At 43.3% G+C, this 19,194-nt stretch overlaps 1 protein-coding gene across 11 annotated transcripts in view; it reads right to left on the reverse strand.

Annotated features, from left to right (window-relative positions):
* ITPR1 (inositol 1,4,5-trisphosphate receptor type 1) overlaps positions 1–19,194 on the reverse strand; it is a 320,128-nt gene that overhangs the window by 116,405 nt on the left and 184,529 nt on the right. For 8 of the 11 annotated variants that reach the window (XM_049693591.1, XM_033437203.2, XM_033437207.2 and 5 more), the window contains 5 exons: positions 14,088–14,208; positions 11,633–11,817; positions 7,601–7,749; positions 6,567–6,678; positions 2,278–2,310 (listed from right to left, as the gene is read on the reverse strand). In XM_049693591.1, the coding sequence (XP_049549548.1) occupies positions 2,278–2,310; positions 6,567–6,678; positions 7,601–7,749; positions 11,633–11,817; positions 14,088–14,208 (600 nt within the window). The remainder of the gene's footprint in view (positions 1–2,277; positions 2,311–6,566; positions 6,679–7,600; positions 7,750–11,632; positions 11,818–14,087; positions 14,209–19,194) is intronic. The other 3 variants (XM_049693590.1, XM_033437209.2, XM_049693589.1) reach the window with 1 other exon arrangement.

Below are 19,194 nucleotides of genomic sequence, written 5' to 3' on the forward strand. Positions count from 1 at the left end.
TGCTCAACAGGCCTTTGTCACTGAAGAGTGGTGGTCCTTCCCCAATCTAGGGACCATGGCTCTCCAGATATGCCGTACCCTGCTCAGGGGCTATTCCCCAGCACGTTTCAAGGTTGAAGTGCTGGTCTGCAATTTAGGTGGGAGACCTTGCCCGTACCACGGGCCAGCGTGAACTCTCATTAAGTTTCTTAATGGAGTTTCTGCAGAACTCCAGCTGTGGGTTGCCGGTTTTCACCCACACACATGGACAAAAGGCTTGGTGGGAGAGAAACCTCAGGAGCTGCGGTTGTTTCCAGAACAGACATGGATAATAAAGGCCAATCAGGCATGTCTGCTTAGAGGGCCAGATCCGACAGGCTGAGGACCTGGGGACACTGTTGGTGCTCCAGGGCTCTGTGGGTTGCCAGGGATAACAACGGAGAGGGGATCCACAGTTGCTTCCTCAGGGAATTTTCAAAGAATCCAAGTGGCTGCCAGAACATTCTTCTTTTATAAACAGACAGTATTCTATTTCCTAGTGGATAATTATAAACACACCTGCTCCAACTGTGGAATCTTTCCATAAGCGAGCAGTAAACTCCCAGCCAGGAGACCCAAGTTCTATCTTGAGCAAAGCAAACACATCAAATGATTACTATGCTGCAAAACAGTATATTAATAACACTGCAGACTCCGATTAGGGAAGGTTTTCCTTTCCTGGCTTAATTTGTCTTTAAGCAAATAGAAACTCAACCTCAATATTTCAGAGGAAAAATTCAAATTAGAGAGGCATTTACAACTCTAGGGAGAAACAAGAGTGTCGAAGGGTGCCAATATGAAAATTCAGCATGAGACGTTCTGCTGGCATACAAATAACCCGGAAGAGAGAAGACCAAACAGGAAGGAGCAAAAATCACTGTAGTTAAAGTAGTTAAACCCCTGTACAACCTTTGGTTTTTCTCACCCTCTATCCATCCCAAAGAAGCACGGGCTCCTCACCTGTTCATGCTGACTGATTTAAGGAAAAGTCTGCACTTACAGAATCTACCATGGCTGAACAGTAAGCGCTCCAGGCCAGCAGCTGAGCCAGCAGTACCAGTTCTGCTTTAGCCGCTATCTACCTGTGTGAGCTAGCACCACTCACTTAACCTCTCTGAGCTCCATTCCTGAGGGAACTGGACCAAATTCATAACCGCTCGTGTCGCTTTCAGTTTTAAGTCTGTGATTCAAACTCTCCTTAGGTACACCTGAACCACCTCTTAGTATTTCTGAAATTATGGGGGTAGATATTAGAGCAGGCCTCGTATTCTATTTGGTAGCTCTATCCCACCAAAATAAGGTATTAATCGTTCTACCAAAAGAATGAACAGATACTTAAAGAAGTGGACCAGAAAATTAATTTTTAAAAGTCAGATAAAAGTGTTTTCCAGTCTGCTTCAATTTACTAAGCAATTAAACTCCCTCAATTATATGCATTAATTCCCCTCATTAATCCTTTCTATTATCATTTACCAAACATGTATCACATCCTACAGATATGGCAAGAAATGTTGAAAAATATTCATAGGAGAGAAAATATTTAAGACACCCTCAAATCCCAAATACAACGGCCACTCATCAGTCTCCCGGGTCATTCTGGGTAAATGAAACTAGTTTGATACATAAGTATAGAAACCATCAGATGACATTTCAATTTCTTGATCTCTAGTTGGTTTTTCTAGAAGAGAACCCAGGGATATTGTACATTCCTAATCCCACCACAAGCCAGCAGCTGGCAGGTCTCAACCAGGGCTGTGGAATTTGCACGGCACTTTGACAAAATTTTATATGACCCCTCACACTTAACACTTCCAACATGTAGGCCAAGAGAGCAGTGGTTTGGTTTTTCTTTGACTACTTCCACACTATACCAATGTAGTTATTTCTTTTTGCATGGGTGCTTCACATATGGACAGAAAAGCTCCTCATGGTAATATCGACACTCAGTTTCAGAGATATGTTACTAGCCAGTGTCAACCACAAATTCAGTTGAGATTCTAGACAGTGAAGGATTGACATCTTATCACAGCTTAGGAAATCTTTATCTAGACTCAGATGGGATCTCCAAAGACAAATGGCAAACAAACTCATGGGAAATGCTGACACAAACACAAAGGACTCGACTCACTCCCAGAGGCAACACTACACAAAGTCAGATACTAGACGCTGCAGAGACTAGGGGACAGATCACAAAGTTCACTGGCAGAGGGTCATGGAAACATCACCATGGGACACTTAAAAAAAAAATGAAATTAGGACCTCTGCATTTTCCAATTCATCAATGGAAATCAGCTGGAAAAGAAAAAAGGGGGGGGGGGAGAAAAAGAAGGAAGTGTTAGAAAAGGAAATACGAGCGAGCTAAGTGTTAGAAACTTTGTCACTGTATTCTTATCACTGACTCAGGTTGAAGCATCATGACCATCTTAAGAGGCGCAGGCGTTCTCGACACCGGTGTACCTCACCCTGACATCTGCTCTGCAATGCTCTGCTCCGGAACAAACGGGCAGGGTGCTGCCACCCTTTGTTCACATGCCAGGTATCAAACCTCGCAGGTCACTTAACCAAGAGCCCAGGACAGCACCTTTGCACTCTCTTGTAGAGAGAACCCTTGAACTGAGCTGTGGGCAAGGGCAAGTTCCCCAATCAAGAACCATATCCTTTCAGAAGAGGATGGCAAGGAGTAGAGTCAAAGGCTAAACACTGATCCTAAACACTGATCAACTCAGCTTAGGACAAAATTCTTTCTTTGGACTCATCTTCCCATTCAGTGGGGGAGGCGGGAGTCTGCAGTCCAAATTATCACTGGACTAAGTCAGATCCAACTTCAATATAAGTAGTAAGACCAACATATACCAAGCCCAGAAGCTCCGAATCCTGATACTGTTGATGATTAAAGAGAACAGATTTCCCCTAAGGTGATTAGTGCCTACCCAAGTGATAGTAGTAACAAGTAAATGATTTATTAGCATCAAGTTCAAGAGAAAGAAAAAACAAAAGCACTAATCACCATTATGCTTGTTTGATGATAGATGGATGATCCACAAAATGTACTAAATATTATGTTTCATTAACATTTAGTACATTTTGCAAATTTAAACTCCTATTAGCAACACTGGTAGTTGGAAATGTTAATAGTTTATTCACCTAGAGAAAAGAAGCACCAGTAATTAACAGGGGACTGACAATTCGTATGAAATGAAAACCCTGACATTACTTAAGGTCAAAAACTCTCTAGTAGTATAACAGCTATTATTATTCAGAAGAAAAAAATGGACTTTAAATAAATTGAGGTACACTTTCACATTAATTGTCGGCCTCTGAATTTCTTTCCAAATCCCTGTGACTAATAACTTAAATAAAAAGTAGCTTAATAAAAATCCTACAGTAGATTACAGAGTAGCCAGTATATAAAATAATTACACTTTCCTTTCAAGCAGGGTCTAAGAGCTTAAAGATGTTCTACGAGTTATAGAGAGATTCAGGTTAAATTTTAGAGACATTTCGCTACAGGAGGTTATTTTTTTTAATGGTTTAATCCGTAAATTAAAAGCAGAGTTTAGTAGGCACTGCACACACAGAATGGTTGCAAAGTCCTGATTTTAAAGTTGATTAACTTTGAATACATTGGACAGAAAAACACAAGAATCACACAAAAATGTATTCCATCGTTATTTTGGTGATCTTTTGAAATATTCCTTTATTTTACATTTGCCACTCCTTGGGAAATATGGCTGGTCCTTTGCATTTTAGAGACACAATAGTAAAAGAGGACTTATTTAATTCCTAAATGATCATGATTAAATTCTGTGACCATCTTCTTTGTCCAGCCCTTACCTTTCCATCATATGTCATAGTTCTTGGATGGGCACATCTCAGGCAATGAACCAAGACAAGTGGACTGACCACTGGCTTCTCACGGATCTGACTCCTAGGGCCTGACGCAAACCACAGGTGATACCAGAGCCCAGTGGACCAGATCCATGACCATGAAGGCTCAGGACAGGGCAGGGAGGAGAACAGCCCTGGATGTCCCACGAGGGTGTTAGTCATGGGACAAGTTCCACTTAAGAAGCAACTAATAGAAAAATGGCGCCAAGAAGACAGAAACGGCATTCACGCTTGCCCTTGTGTCCCAAGCACGCAGTCCAAAGGACACCTCATTTGTTTTATCGACTAATGCCCACGGGTTCGCCTAAGAAAGGTTATTGCTTTGGGTCTGGGTTCCTTCCACCCTTGAAAGAGTCAGGCTGTCCCATACGTCACGTTTCTTTAGTCAAACAGGGGCAGCCAACACACCATCAAAGGCATTTTCCAAAAGCCTTCGTGAAACTGGACAGAGTGGATACCAGCAACCAAACTGGAAGAAACAGAAATCGTTTAACAGCCTCCACCCCCTTTTAAAGCGAATGGTTAAGGAGCCTTTTCCAGCAGTCAGAGCCTGGGGCCAGAAGCTTGGCACACACGTGCTGCCGGTCAGGAGCTGCTGACGAGCACGGGTTTCCAGAAGGTCTTCCTCGGTGGCAGAGCATTTCCCATACTTGCTTATAGTACTTTCACTTTCAACAAGGGGGACGACAGCTCCAATCAGACTGGAGAGAAATGTCATCCTGCCTCCCAGCCTCTATCTGCTAGGGTATGACTCATTTCTTCACCAGCTGAAAAGGGATTTGAGCTACAGCCTAAGAACCTCTTCTCAACTCTGGTAACTCTTTGATAGTGACCTCCATCTGCTGCCCTCTTCAAGCCCTGGCTCTGTCATTCTCCATGAGCTTTCTCACAGGCAGTGGTACAACATCTCAGGTCTGCTGTCTCCCGGGGGCCGTGACGGTGTTCTCCCTGTTGGCTCTACTGGGTAGTGAAAGGGAGCAGGGAAGCACACCTCTACACGACCCCAAAGACCCCGGTGTACTTTTCTGTTCAGCAGCAAACACTCGACCAACTCCTAGTACTTCTACTTTCCATGTTATAAAAAGAAAAACTTCAGAGAAATAAAAGTATAATCACAACTTGAAAAATTCACTGGAGCTGAGACACAGAGTTTACCTTAAGTACCTTGGGTATAGAAAGAAACATATTCTCAAGAAGAGAAAATTGTGGTCTCCACATTTTAAAATCAAGTTCTCTGCCCCAGAGGTGCTAATATATTCACAGCTGGTTAAGGTCCCTTTGGTGGATTTTATTGTATTACGGAGAGTGAATTTCTATAACTAGAGTCATATTTTTAAAACATTTCTTAAATCTCACCTTAAGAAAAATAAACATCTTGTGGAATAAATGGTTATTACTTACTTATTCGCTAAGTGTATTCTCTATTACTGCCCACCCCCCGCCTTTTTTTAGTGCAAGACCTACCTAGCTGTCTACACAGGTGTTGTACGGACTGGTCATCTCATTACTTCCCACTTGTACCAGTGTTCTTTGCTTTTATATTTATAAACTCTTTTCTGGCAGGTTTCCTACACAAAATTCCTCCTGAGTTATAAACACTTATTTTCTAATTAAGCGACACTTATTCCAGTTTTAATTTATACATTGTACAAATTTAGAGTGACGTTTAAAAGCCTTGGGTTTGGGGGCAGTGGAGAAAGGTATACCACAAAAAGGACTGCATACCTTTCTGTTTTATTTTTTCTTATCCAAAGACCCTCACACATTAAATTGCTCTAATATTAATGACAGATATTGCTTAGGTTAGAAAGCAAGATTCTGACACACTTTTACACTTGTAAAAATCTGGCTGTCACCATCCCTTTTGATGAGGACTGTGATTTAATTACCAAGGCTTCTTCACAGAGATGAATGAGTTACTGTGTATTTGACAAGTCAGTGATATCAGCACATTTACATGCTAGGAAAATGCTGACAGAAGTGGCTTGAAGACAATGAACATTATTACCTTCAAATGAAGACTGGTGAGATTTAAACTCAGGCCCATGCTTTTTTGCTGGGGGCAGAAAGGAAGAGCAATGGGGCTCTTTTTACCCCACTTGGACCAAAATCGGGGGTGTGAGGGCTGCTCTCTGTACATCATTGCTCACTGCATGTGCTAAGAAGTCTCATGTCCTAGGGATGGTCCATTTCCCAATCTCAACTAGAAAAGGTGACATGTTTGTCCGTCTTCATTCCAGTTAGAACTGGAGGCAGTTTCTTCATACACTGGAAGGATTGTGTAACATCTCACCAGAAAGAAGCAAGTAAACCCACAGGTATGCTTAGCTGGAACCCAAAGTTCAGGAACACACACCTTGATACACAAGAGGCATTTGCATTCTCATTGGGAATTTAAACATATGGAAAATCTTGCTGTTGCTGTTTTTCTGATTATAGATTGTATGGCAAGCAGCCTGTAAGAGACAACTACGTATATATGGCTTTAAGGAGACAGTCATATGATTTAGCTACCTTCAGGGCAGGATAAATAGCTTAAAAAAAAAAAAATTTAACCCCCTCAGTGAATATGCCTGAACTAAGGTGGATTTCTAACCGCTCCCACTCCACTTCAATTTAATAGCAAAACCTAGTTTTAACATGAAAATAAAATGCAGTACCTTTTCTCCATAGCCTCTATCTTTGGTCATCATTTCTCGGAGGGTCTGTAGGACCTTAATGCAGAGTTTCTCCTCATTCTCCTCTAGCAGCTGTTTAGTGTGCTTTATTAACCTGAATGGAGGGGAAAACCACGGATTACAGCCCTGAAACGATCTTTAAATTTAAAAAAAAAACACACTTGACAATCAACTTATTGTAACTAGTCATTTAATGAACAAATATTTACCAAGGGCTCCCAGGTTAAACAGGCTTCCGGGCCTTCCCTGCACTAAGAACAGCCCGTTGGTGTCTCAATAGCGACACCTGCTGGTCGGTAACAGCAAACAGGCCACGGGTCGGCCCCACATAGTGGAGAAATGAGAACAGAGACAGGGGCTCCCTCAAACCAGCTCATTTAGGAAGTGCAGCTATTTATCCACTGAGGATTGTCAGTAATGTGGCTAAAATATGCCAGGGGTGTAAAAAAACCTCAGGAGTACGATGGTTGCAGCAAACACACTGTTCTCTTGGTCCAGTCTTATTCTTTGAGGGGCCCAGAAAAATAAGAAACTCAGGCAGAGCCCATGCTCAAGCTAACCAACCAACCAAACTTAGGGTGAAAATCAGATGGAGATTTCTGGTGACGGAACCAATCGCTTCTTCTAGATTTTGCCCCAAGGCACAAACTAACCAACTACAAAGCTGTTAGGAAAAGACTGTGAGGCCCTGGTAGGTGAGAGCTTTTTGAGGGCACAAAGGCCATGGCTTGTTGAGTCTGTATGGCAGCTCATGGTGGGCACCCTATCCACACGTGTTGAATGGAGATGAACAAATGGGCATGCAGTTCAAAGGAGAAATTTTCACCAAAACAAGTGTCAGTAAGTAGGACTGAACCTACACACTTACTTTGGGAAGGTCAGAACAGATCCCTAGCACGGGACCTTGTACTCATCAAAGTCAAAACTCAGGCCAGCCCCTCCTTCTTCAGGAACCAGTGCTGTGTCTGGCCAGTGGGATTCTGCCCCTGAGCTCCGCAGAGAAAGGGGCTGCTTACTTGCAAATGAAGCCACCGCTTTCACACTTTCTTCTGGCATCTGTGTTCTCCGGAAAGAGCAGCTCAGGCCTGTGGAGGACGTCCACCAGCACAGATAACTCGGCCTGCACCAGTGGCCTGAGACGGTCCTCCAGGGCAGAGACGATGTCCTGGAATGGAAGCACAGCCTTGGTGAGCAGCTTGGGCCACAGTTGACTGCAGGAGGGTGAGAACATTCATTTCTGACCTAAAGCATGACCACAGACGAGACTGGGTTAGACTAACCTTAGCACCGTCTGGTATTTGCCTCAAATTATTAGACATTGCCCAACGGTTACCTGAAGCATTAGGCCCTGACACAGAAAACAAAGTGATAACAAGTCATCATTCCCACCCACCCTGTGAGATGGTCCTTATGCTACTTAAGGGATCATTCCACATATTTTAAAATATGATGCAAAAAGGACGTTCGACAACATGGAAAGGTGTCTACAATATGAGTGCAAAAAATGGTCAAACAATAGTATGGACTATATGATCCGCTTCTTATAAACAACATTAATATCTCAAGGATATGCAGCAAACATTATTAAAACATCATTCGTGGTTTTCTCTGGGTGGCGGAACTACGGGTGAGTCTAGTTTTCTTCTATGTATCGGTTCTTGTGAGTATTGTCAAATTACTTCCAATGAGCATGAATTATTCACATAATAAAAAGTCATATAAAAACGAGAACACAAATGAATGAACATGCTGTATCAACATGCTAAATACATGTACCCTGAGAGCATGATGGTCTTCAAATGCAAAACACATAGCTGTAGGAAAGGAAAACAGAGAGAAGTTGAAAGAGCAGCAAAACCAACACAACAAACACCGTATAAAGGCAAATGGCAGAAAACAGATGAGAAATTATCTTCAAAAGATGCTCAAGTCTGCTGTCTGGCTTGCTAACTCAGAACCAAGGCATCGGCATGCTGGCTAAGAACAGAACGCAGCGTACTGGGTAAGGAGGAGCCGTTAACCAAGGAGATCTGCATGGAAAGGGCCACTTTAATTGCATTCGTCTCAACTGGGGACCCAAATTTCATAGGCCGAAAATTCATAAAGAATTGGGTGATCCAGACCACCCAATTTCTGGTGATCCAGAAACTAAAACTAAAACTTGTCAATACAAGTTTACTTAATCTTAGATTTAACAAAATCTGTAATCACGCAATAATATTTAGAATGCATTAAAGAATGCGTGAATGAATCAAACTATTTCTTGCGGGGAGGCGGGGGGACAATTTTCCCAAAAAGTTTGTACGAGTACATTGCCACATCCCTTAATTCAGAGTGACTTGCACACCGCTGTCAAAAAGAGGGCCGCTTTGGCAAAATTCTCTCAGGGTTTTGTCAGTTTCCCTACCAGTTTCCTCTTAGAAAGCACCCAATCTCCCCTTCTTCAAGAGTTACTGGTCCTAACTCTGGCAAAATGTTACTTGCCTCCAGCATTTGCTTGAGATTGAAGGAGTTCTTCGGCATCGTGTTCATGAAATCTTGCATCTTTTGCCAGGTTTGAACTTCACATTGCAATTGATTTGCATTGTATTGTCAAATGTGTAACATTCGGCAATCAGGGAAAGACCAACAAACAAGGATGGAGAAGCGATGGGCAGAGGGAGATGCTAGTGTTAAGTGAGGGGGTATGTCTGAATGGGGGTTAATTATATAAGCGCGTCCTTTGCAACTTAATGTTCTCACATTATGACAACTTTTGCTGTTCTGGGCAATCTCGTAACTCCAGGGACTCAGACAGACAATAATTCATTAGATAACGAGGATCCCTTTAGCCACTGGCCAAGTCTTTAAAACAAGCACTACCTAAACTTATGTATTTTATTCTATTCCCCAAGAGTATGCATAATAGATCTAAGAAGAGCCCTGGTATGTTTCTGCAGCCACAGATAACTGATTTAGTTTGAGCAGGAGAAAATACGGTGTGTTCATACAGTTATGAGTCTACAATACAATAACTTTCCTCTTTCTAAAACATAGTGGGGTCAGGAAGCACTCCATGAGGAACCAAATTACCTTTGTTTAAGAAGCGGTTCTGTCACAACAAGGCTGAAATTCTTCCCTTGACCTGCGAAGCGCTGCCCACCTCCCCAGCTCCATGGGTTCTGGCCACACTAACCTTCCTGTGGTCTTTGTACACACATGCTCTCTCCTTCCCTTCCACTCCATTCTTTAAGTAAGTCCTACGGTTTCCTGGTCTCGGTTCCAATGCTACTTCCTCAGCAATGCCTTCCTTGACCACCAGCCCCAGTTCCAGGCAAGATTAACGTCCTCATCAGTGCCTTTCGTAGCACTACTCATTCCTCTGCAGTGTTTGCCCCTCCTGCCATTTTACTTTTATCTGTGTGATTAGTTGACTAATGTTTGTCTCCCTTCCAACACTTGAGAGTCTACGAGGGTTAAGGTTACTTCTGGTTTTGGTCATTGTATCCCCCGTGCCTAGGGTGGGGTTGATGAATGAAACAGTGAACTCATTCGTCTTTAGGTAACTTACGTAACCTTCAGAGGTTCATTTACTTCACCAAATGATAATAATTATTACAGTCATAACAATAATAATAGTAATAATAATTAGAAGAGCAGCTCACTGATCAAGTGCTCACTACATGCCAGGCTCTGTTCTGTGTGCTTTATGTGTACTGTATTTTCCAAAGATGGCCAACACAGTCTAAACTATCTTGCACGCTCTTCTTACAATGAGTCACTGACATCCCTTCCATCACATGGGGTCCATGTCCTCTCCCCTTGAACCTAAATGGACATATGTCACTGCCTTGACCAAGAGAATATGACAGAAGGGGTGCTATGTGATTTCTGAAGCCAGGTCATTAAGGCAAAACAGCTTTTACTTATCTCTCTCAAGAGAGACTTATTTTGGGACCCAGCTGCCATGTTGTGAGGAAGCCCAGACCACATGGGGAGACAATGTGTAGATATTTTAGGTGACAGCTGAGGTCCCAGCTGACAATCAGTATCAACTGCCCAACATGTGAGTGAGAGAGATTTCAAGATGAGTCCAAACAGAACCACCATCTGATTGCAACTGCATGAAAGGACTTGAGGAAGAAACACCTCACTGAGCCCAGTAACCTCCAACACTAAAAGAGCATAAAACAATCGCTGTTGTCCTTTGTTAGGCAGGCAAAGATAACCGCAACATCTTGACTCTCTTAATCTTCATATCAACCCCATGACGTAGGCGTTACTATTATACTATTTTACAAGTTAGGAAACTGGAGAAGTTAAGTAACTTTCCCAAGGTTATGCACTTCTAAGCAGCAGAGCCACAATTTGAACCCAGGCACTGTCCTGAGATCACGCTCTTCACGACTGCACCATTGCACTGAGCTCATCTGAAGGATCTGTGATTCTCCAACTGTGGTCCAGGTACCATCTGTGAGAAAATCACCTGGGGTGCTTGTTCAAAGGAAGATGTTAATATTAAGATGTATGTTTAAGTGTTTAACATCATCTAATTCTCACTACTCTCCCTTTTAACAAAGGGAGAGCACATTTCTTCATAGGTACTAAGAAAAAAAAAAGAGTATATCCTAGCTAGAATTTAATAACACTTTTATTTTCATTTCGCTCATTTTGATATAAAACTCCTCTCTCAAGTCATGATTACACTTGTTTACCTACTAATTCAAGAGGCTAAAATCCCAAGCTGATGAACAAAAAGGAGCTGTTATGCCCTTATTCTAAGCATCTTCTTCTAACACTGATGTACTCCTTCCTAATAAGAGAGGAGGGACTTCTTCATAAAGAGATCTGTAAATCAATGAATAACCTCTAAAGACCAGGACTTTGTCAGGAGCTTTTCTGGTCCCAAGTAGCTCTGCACTCCTAGCCCCACAAACATCATTGCATTTGACTGTCCACTCACCATACTGTGGCCAACCCTGGATTTTCTCTGGCTTCAGGAAGCACTTCTGTGTGGGGAACCGTCTTAGGCCAGGTTAAGGATCGCTTCTGTCAGCACCAGGCATTACCTGCAATCGCTCGATGATATTCCGGTAGTCTCTGGAAGCTGCCAGGACAGAGTCTCTGCGAGCTGCATTGCGGGCCGTCAGCCGCCAGTTCATGGCAGTTTTCTGCACGATGTTGTGGGACTTGAGGAAGAGGTTGTTGACCTGGCTGTCCAGGTCCACAGGGATGGCAATGGCCCGGCTCTTGGCTGTACAGGAGAAAGGGGACTCGTGAGCCTACAATTTTGATGGGAGACACCCTAGAGACAGACAACTCCCCCCCACCATCCAGCAGGCAGATGTGTCCACGCCTATAACATGAGTGTGGACACGGAGTAGCTCAACTGAACTTCATAATCTGTTAGGTCGGGTTTTCCAATGTGACTTCTGAGGGGCAGCAGCTCTGAGAGAATTTATAATGCTCCAAGGTCATACAGTTCAGGGAACTCAAAGTCAAAGTTCAAGGGGCTTCCACAATGAATAGCTTCTTAGGGTCTCAGATGTGTTCATACACTTTAAGAATTATCAAGACAGGGAACTCAGTTGGCCAGTAAACTGCTTTTCTAAAAATCCTCCAGTTTGGTATCCTTTCAACAATCTACAAAATGCTGTTTCAAGCCAAACATAGTACAAAAGATAATATTTACAATGACATAAGCTAGTCTTTCCATATAGGCTCTTGTATTTTTTTTTTTTTTACTTCCTTCAAAAAAGGACAATTCCAGTCCCATCATGAGAAAAACATTAGTCAAATCCACAGTGGGGTATACTGCAATAAAGATGTTAAAAAAAAAAAAAAAAGTAACCCGATGAGCAAGAAAAAAAACCACAATGGGGGACATTCTACAGACACCTGACTAGGACATCTCAAGATTGTCAAGGTCACAGAAAATAAGGAAGGTCTGAGAAACTGTCACAGACCACAGGAGACTGGGGAGGCATGACAACTAAATGCAATGTAGTAGCCTACACTGAATCCTGGAGCAGAAAAAGGACAATAGTGGAAAAAAGTGGTGAAAACCAAATCAAGTCTGGAAGTTTAGTTCATAGCAATAGGCCAATGTCAGCTTCTTAGTTTTGACAAACGTAGCTGGTAATGGAAGATGTTGACAGCGGGGGAAACTGGGTGAGGGATATATGGGAACTCTTGTGTCATCTTGGCCACTTTCTTATAAATCTAAAATGACTGCAAAATGAAACAGTTAACTTAAGAAAGGAAAATAACTAGACGAACAATCCTTTTTTCCATACGCGAAATCCAACAACATGGAAAAAACTAAGACAACTGTTCCTTCTCTTCAAAACTTCATACCAGTAGAAGCAAAAAAAGTGCTGGGGTTAATGGGTTGTACAGTTTTCATGCTCTGCTGTTTCACAAATACCAGCCCTCCTTGCCTTTCCTCATCACGGCCAAGACTATGAAAACATTTCCTCTCTCTGATGATTACTGGGCTAGGAACTCAGAGATCTGCCCAAGTTTTAACCAACAACCTTAAGTTGCAGGATCATACATGGGCAGAATTTAGGGCTATCTGGGGAGCCCATCTCAGAACCCTATTTGAGAGATATCACACCACGAACCTATAATCTGTTACGTACACACTTTCAAAAGCCTAATCTCTTTCTGTGAAATAGTACCACGTAAATAATAAAAAGACACGAATACCTTCCATATGAGTATAAAGGAAACCAGGCAGGGACGACTGAAATCGGGCAATGAGCCCTAGTAAACACAATCTATACTTGCTGCACAGCTACTCAACAGTGCTAAGAGCCCCGCTTGTCTTTTCTGGTGTCTGCAGAGATCTTAACAGCTACTAGAGACAGACAACCCTTCTCAATTTAGGCAGGAAGATTATCCCTTTGCATTGCATAGCATGTATGGGGAGGGGGTGGAACAGGGCAAAGCAACAGAGCCTGACAAGCTCCGGGTGAAGGGAGCAGTAATGGTTGTAACTTCCTTTCAAAGCTGCCTAGGAGAGGTGATACATGGTTGGGGGGAGGGGATGGAGAAGCATTTATCATCAAGAGGCAGAAGAGAGCAGTGCGCCATTTCTGAGAAAGGGCGTTCCACAGGATTGGACATGTGCTTTGCACGAAAAAAAGTTTCCATGTGGTCAAATATGTTTACCGGATTAAACAAATCACTTTCTTGAACAAGGGGCTTCCCAGGGCCTTGAATAAACTTGAGCTCTGTGACTTGCCAAGAGTTGCCTAACATTTAACCGTGGAATCTTGTTTTTCAAAGCCTATCTTTCTTTGGGACTTGCTGGCTCTGGACTTTGGCAGGTGCTGGCTTGGAAAGATGAAAAGGAGGTTTAAGAATCAAGAAGATCTCAGTTCCAGTTCTGGCTGTGCAGCCTCCCGGGTGCGGAAGCCTCACAGAGCTTTATAGCCACTGCTCCATCCAAGGTGGCCTTTATTACCACTGGGCAACGCATTTTCATCATGTTAAATCCAACCTGAGTTGGTGTCTTACCTACATCAGAGAGCACCCGAATGCAGCTCTCCACTGAGGCCTTCTGGCTCGGCATGAGCCAGTTGCAGTGGTAAACCCTGAACACACCTTGCAGCAGCTGCACAAAGACGGGCTGGCGAGTCTGCAAGAAAGAGATGTCAAGAGGAAGGCGACGTGAAGACTTTTATTTGTGACCGATTGATACGCTGGTCAGAAACAGACACTGCCTTGAACCACGGGTTCATGGACCCTTATGCAAGAGTGGGAAGGGGTGACCAGTGATGAGCTGGATTCCAGAAGTGGCCTGGCCAAGGGAGAAAAAGTCAGAAGCATTTTAAGGCAATGCACAAACTTCATGCTAAGTCTGACCACCAGAAGGCGAAGCAGAATATCACAGCCTGAAAACAGGTATTCTTGTCTAGCTACCAACTGGCTGTGTGACTGTAGGCAAATCACTTTAGTTCTCTGAGCTTTAACTTCGTGCAATATATAAAATACAGGGATTGAGGCCAATGAACCCCCAAAGTTGTTTCCAGATGTTATATTCCATGAGTAGAACATATATATATATATATATATATATATATATATACTTTTTTTTTTTTGAGGTACGCGGGCCTCTCACTGTTGTGGCCTCTCCCGTTGCAGAGCACAGGCTCCGGACACGCAGGCTCAGTGGCCATGGCTCACGGGCCCAGCCGCTCTGCGGCATGTGGGATCTTCCCGGACCAGGGCACGAACCCACGTCCCCTGCATCGGCAGGCGGACTCTCAACCACTGCGCCACCAGGGAAGCCATAGAACCTATAGTTTTAATCAGCATAAACAAACTGGTTAGTGAATCTCACCTAGAATGCTCCTTACTTCTTTATTTCTGGCCGTGTCTTCAATGACATAAGGAGAAGCTAGTTCTCATGGTTACTCTTCACAAGTGTTCATTTACTACAGATCAGTACTTGCAAGTTAACTACAGAGTAGGATTTATTCCTCTCTATGATGGTATAAATTTGTACTCATTTTAAAATAAAGGAACTCAAACTACGACTTAATCAATTTGACATTGACTTCCTAAGTGCATTTGCAAATTATAATTTTGGCCTTCATTCAAAGCTACCTGGACCAGAGTAACATTAGACCTGCAAGGCAAAGGTCACTGTGTATGGTAAGCTACTCCACTGGTCTTTAATTTTTAGGAGAAAGTACTTGCAGATCCCTTCCGAAAAACAGGAGGAGTTAATACAGCAACGAAAAAAAGTACAGAAAAAACTCTAGAGAAGTTTCTTAGATAAAAGAACAACAATTGAAAAGTGCTAGGGGAAAGGAAATTTATTGTAAGAAATTAAAACAGGTTATGATATCACTTATATGTGGAATCTAAAAAAAATGATACAAATGAACTTATTTACAAAACAGAAATAGACTCACAGACATAGAAACAAACTTACGGTTACCAAAGAGGAAAGTGGGGAGGGATAAATTAGGAGTTTGGGAATAAACTATACACACTACTATATGTAAAGTAGATAACCAACAAGGACCTACTGTATAGCAGAGGCAACTATACTCAGTATCTTGTAATAACCTATAATGGAAAAGAATTTTAAAAAGAATACGTGTGTGTGTGTGTGTGTGTGTATGTGTCCGTGTGTGTGTGTGTGTGTCCGTGTGTGTGTGTGTGTGTGTGTAGAACTGAATCACTCTGCTGTACACCTGCAACTAACACAACACTGTAAATCAACTATATTTCAATTAAAATTTTAAAAAATAAAACAGGTTAATAAAAATTCAGAACCTCCTCTATAAACACCATTCAGATAACTTTCACTTATTAAGTACCACACACTTCACTTAAGAGCTCACTGGGGCCTTGGTAAGTATCCTATGACAGAGGAGTTACCTTAATAACACAAATGAAAAACAAAAGCTCAGAAAGGTTAAAATAAAGCATCCAAAAGAACGAAGTGATGGCCAAGCAGTGAGTCATCTTCAGGGCTCTCTGATGCCCCAAATCTGTGCTCTTTCTACTAAGTTCACCTACAAACCAGAATCTCATTACTTTCTTGAGGGAGTACTTTCTGTTCTGCACCTCACAGCCCACCAAGACAGTCATCTGTGTTACTAATAGAGAACAGGAACACAGGAAGCCTGAGAAATTGGCTGAGAAGCCCTGATACTGAGCTCCTGAGCCCAATGGGTCCACTGAGAGCAGCTATCTATTGAGAACACTTCTTCCCTGCCTGTCCCTGTGCTGAGTGCTTTACACACACCTCATCTGACCAACCCCTGACCCCATGAAGTAAGCAGTGGTATCAGCACCCACCCTACTGGCTAATGTGCGTGGAGTTGGGATGGGAACTCAATGGCCTAACTCAAAGAAAACGAATCCTCCGACTAAATGAATTCAATTGAACCAATATTTATTGAGCATCTGCTCTATTCCCATCTGGCCTCTGAATAAACAAAAGACGAATAAATCGGCCAGAGGAGCTGCTTCTTAATTATCCATTTTAATGGACAACCTGGGGGCATCAGCTCACGCGACCTCTTGGGCTAATGAACATGGCTGCCCATCACCTTCTTCCTGAGATTCTTCCCTGCTTAGTTCTTAAGGCTCTGCGTTGCTCGTGAATCCCATTCTGACTGTAAGATAACCCCTTGATCTTCCTCTGGTCTCTTTAACAAACTGTCCTTAATTATCTGTGCTCGGCCCAGGTCCCTTCTAGTCAACCCCTTCATTTTCCCAGCTGAGACTTGAACTAGCCAATGTCTATAATTGGACTTTACCACTTCCCTCTCCTGAGTCTCCCTGATTGATTTAACTCACTCAACAAATGAACATGTACCAGGGGCCAGGCACAGTGCTCGAGATAGAACAGTATCTGAGACACCTCTCTGCCCTCCCCACTGTAGCTTGCCGTCTAGCAGGACACAGTACAAACTGCCAATTATTAAGCACCTACTGTGTACCAGGCACTATGCTATATTTTCATAAACATTAACTCTAATTCTCACAATAATCTGCAGGGTTGATACTATAACCCTGTTATAGTAAGAAATGGGGTTCTGAAGTTTCAACATCTACCCGAGTTCACAGAGCTGGGAAGGGGTGGAGTGAGGATTGGAACCCAGCTCTGACCTGCTATAAAAGCCTCCAAAGTTCTGTTGCTGCTCCCGGATCCCACATTTCCAGCTGCCTCACGGACATTCCACTGGCACCTTAAATGCAGCACAGCCCAATCCCAGGCCACCATTTTCCTCCCTCACAAATGTGGGTTAAAAGAAGGGAAGGAAGGAAACAAAATCAGGAAGGAAGGAAGGACGAAGGTACAAATCTACCTGGGGAGCAAGACATAGGCTTTTCAACAGATAAAGTAAGACATGTTAGGACAGCTTCAAATATAGTATTCCTTGAAAATAAATATTCTAGAAATCCAGCTTGGACTTTGTATTTTAAATATGCTTAGACAAGCGCTTCCCTGGTGGAGCAGTGGTTGAGAGTCCGCCTGCCGATGCAGGGGACGCGGGTTCGTGCCCCGGTCCGGGAAGATCCCACATACTGCGGAGCGGCTGGGCCCGTGAGCCATGGCCGCTGAGCTTGCGCGTCCGGAGCCTGTGCTCCGCAACGGGAGAGACCACAACAGTGAGAGGCCCGCGTACCAAAAAACAAAAACAAAACAAAAAACAAACAAACAAAAAATATGCTTAGACAACCTGGGCCTTGCTAGGGACTTACATAACATTTATGTTGAAGATTTCTCTCTCTGACCACTCCTGCCTGTCAATTGGCTTAAAACTGGTTTCAGAGCAAGGCAGTGGAAGGAGACAGCAGGGGGACCAAGATGAAAAACCAAAACCACAAATTCCTGTTTAATGGTTTCCATTAAATTAATTTGATTGGTTTACTTTGACATTTGGTTTTGCAATACTGTTTCACAATCTCTAGGAGAATGGGTATTGCCAGAGCAATTGCCACTATGCAAGTCCAACCTGACTAACCAAAGCAGCTGGCTCTGTAGAACAGCACTTGGCGAGGAGCACGTTCTGGCCTCCAGCAGCTCATGTGCTTGGGATCTAACAAGTTCCTGTTGCCCAGTTACACAAAAACTATGTACAGATATTCTAAAAGTCGCATTCTAACTTTATGATACTTTAGAGCAGGGGTCCCCAACCCCCGGGCCACGGACCGGTACCTGTCCCCGGCCTGTCAGGCACAGGGCCGCACGGCAGGAGGTGAGCGGCGGCAAGCCAGCGAAGCTTCATCTGCGGCTCCCCGTCGCTCCCATTACCGCCTGAACCGTCCCAACCCCCCACCCCGTGGAAAAACTGTCTTCCACGAAACCAGTCCCTGGTGCCAAAAAGGTTGGGGAGCGCCGCTTTAGAGATAACTAAAAGCTAGCAGTGAAGCTCAATTAAATAGAAGGTTACCAACAGTCCCTAAGAAAACATATCTTACTAAAAATTCCGTAATTCAAGTTTCAGAGTCAGACAGGCCTGGGTTGAAATCATGGTTTTGCCAGTTAGTAGTTGTGACCATGGCTGAGCATGGTGATTAAATCCTCTGAGCCTCATTTTGCTCAGCTGCAAAATGGGGCTAATACCACCTGTACTAAGCTAATATGAACTCCTTTATATAGGTAATGGAATATAGCAATATCTAATAAATGTACCAGTGATATTATACTGACCATGAATCACTCTTCTCTTGGAGAATTTACCTTAAGATTATTTGTCTACGCTCCAACCACCCTAGGCCACCCATCAACCCCAGGACAGCCTCCATTTATTTGCATGACAAGGATGGTTACTCTTGCTCTTCTGACCACCTGAGACCAAGTCCTGCTTTCATTCTGCAGGCTGTACACACAGACCTGCAGCAAGACTCCCACAGCCACGGACCCAGACATCAGTTCTAAAAAGAAGAGCGATTTTTCCAAGTAAAAGAATAATAAAAACACCTCCCAGATCCTTTGGAACTCTAACTACACTGACAATCAGCACGCAGGGCTGCTGCACTGCACGACTCCAGGGGACTCCACGTGAGCAGCACGTGCTGGGGCTGGTGTAACGTGGCAGCCCTGCTGTCAAGGCTAAAGGACTTCTCACTCCCACCTGCCACGTACCCTTCTGGT

This window comes from Orcinus orca, chromosome 10 (assembly GCF_937001465.1).
Source record: "Orcinus orca chromosome 10, mOrcOrc1.1, whole genome shotgun sequence".
NCBI lineage: Eukaryota > Metazoa > Chordata > Mammalia > Artiodactyla > Delphinidae > Orcinus > Orcinus orca.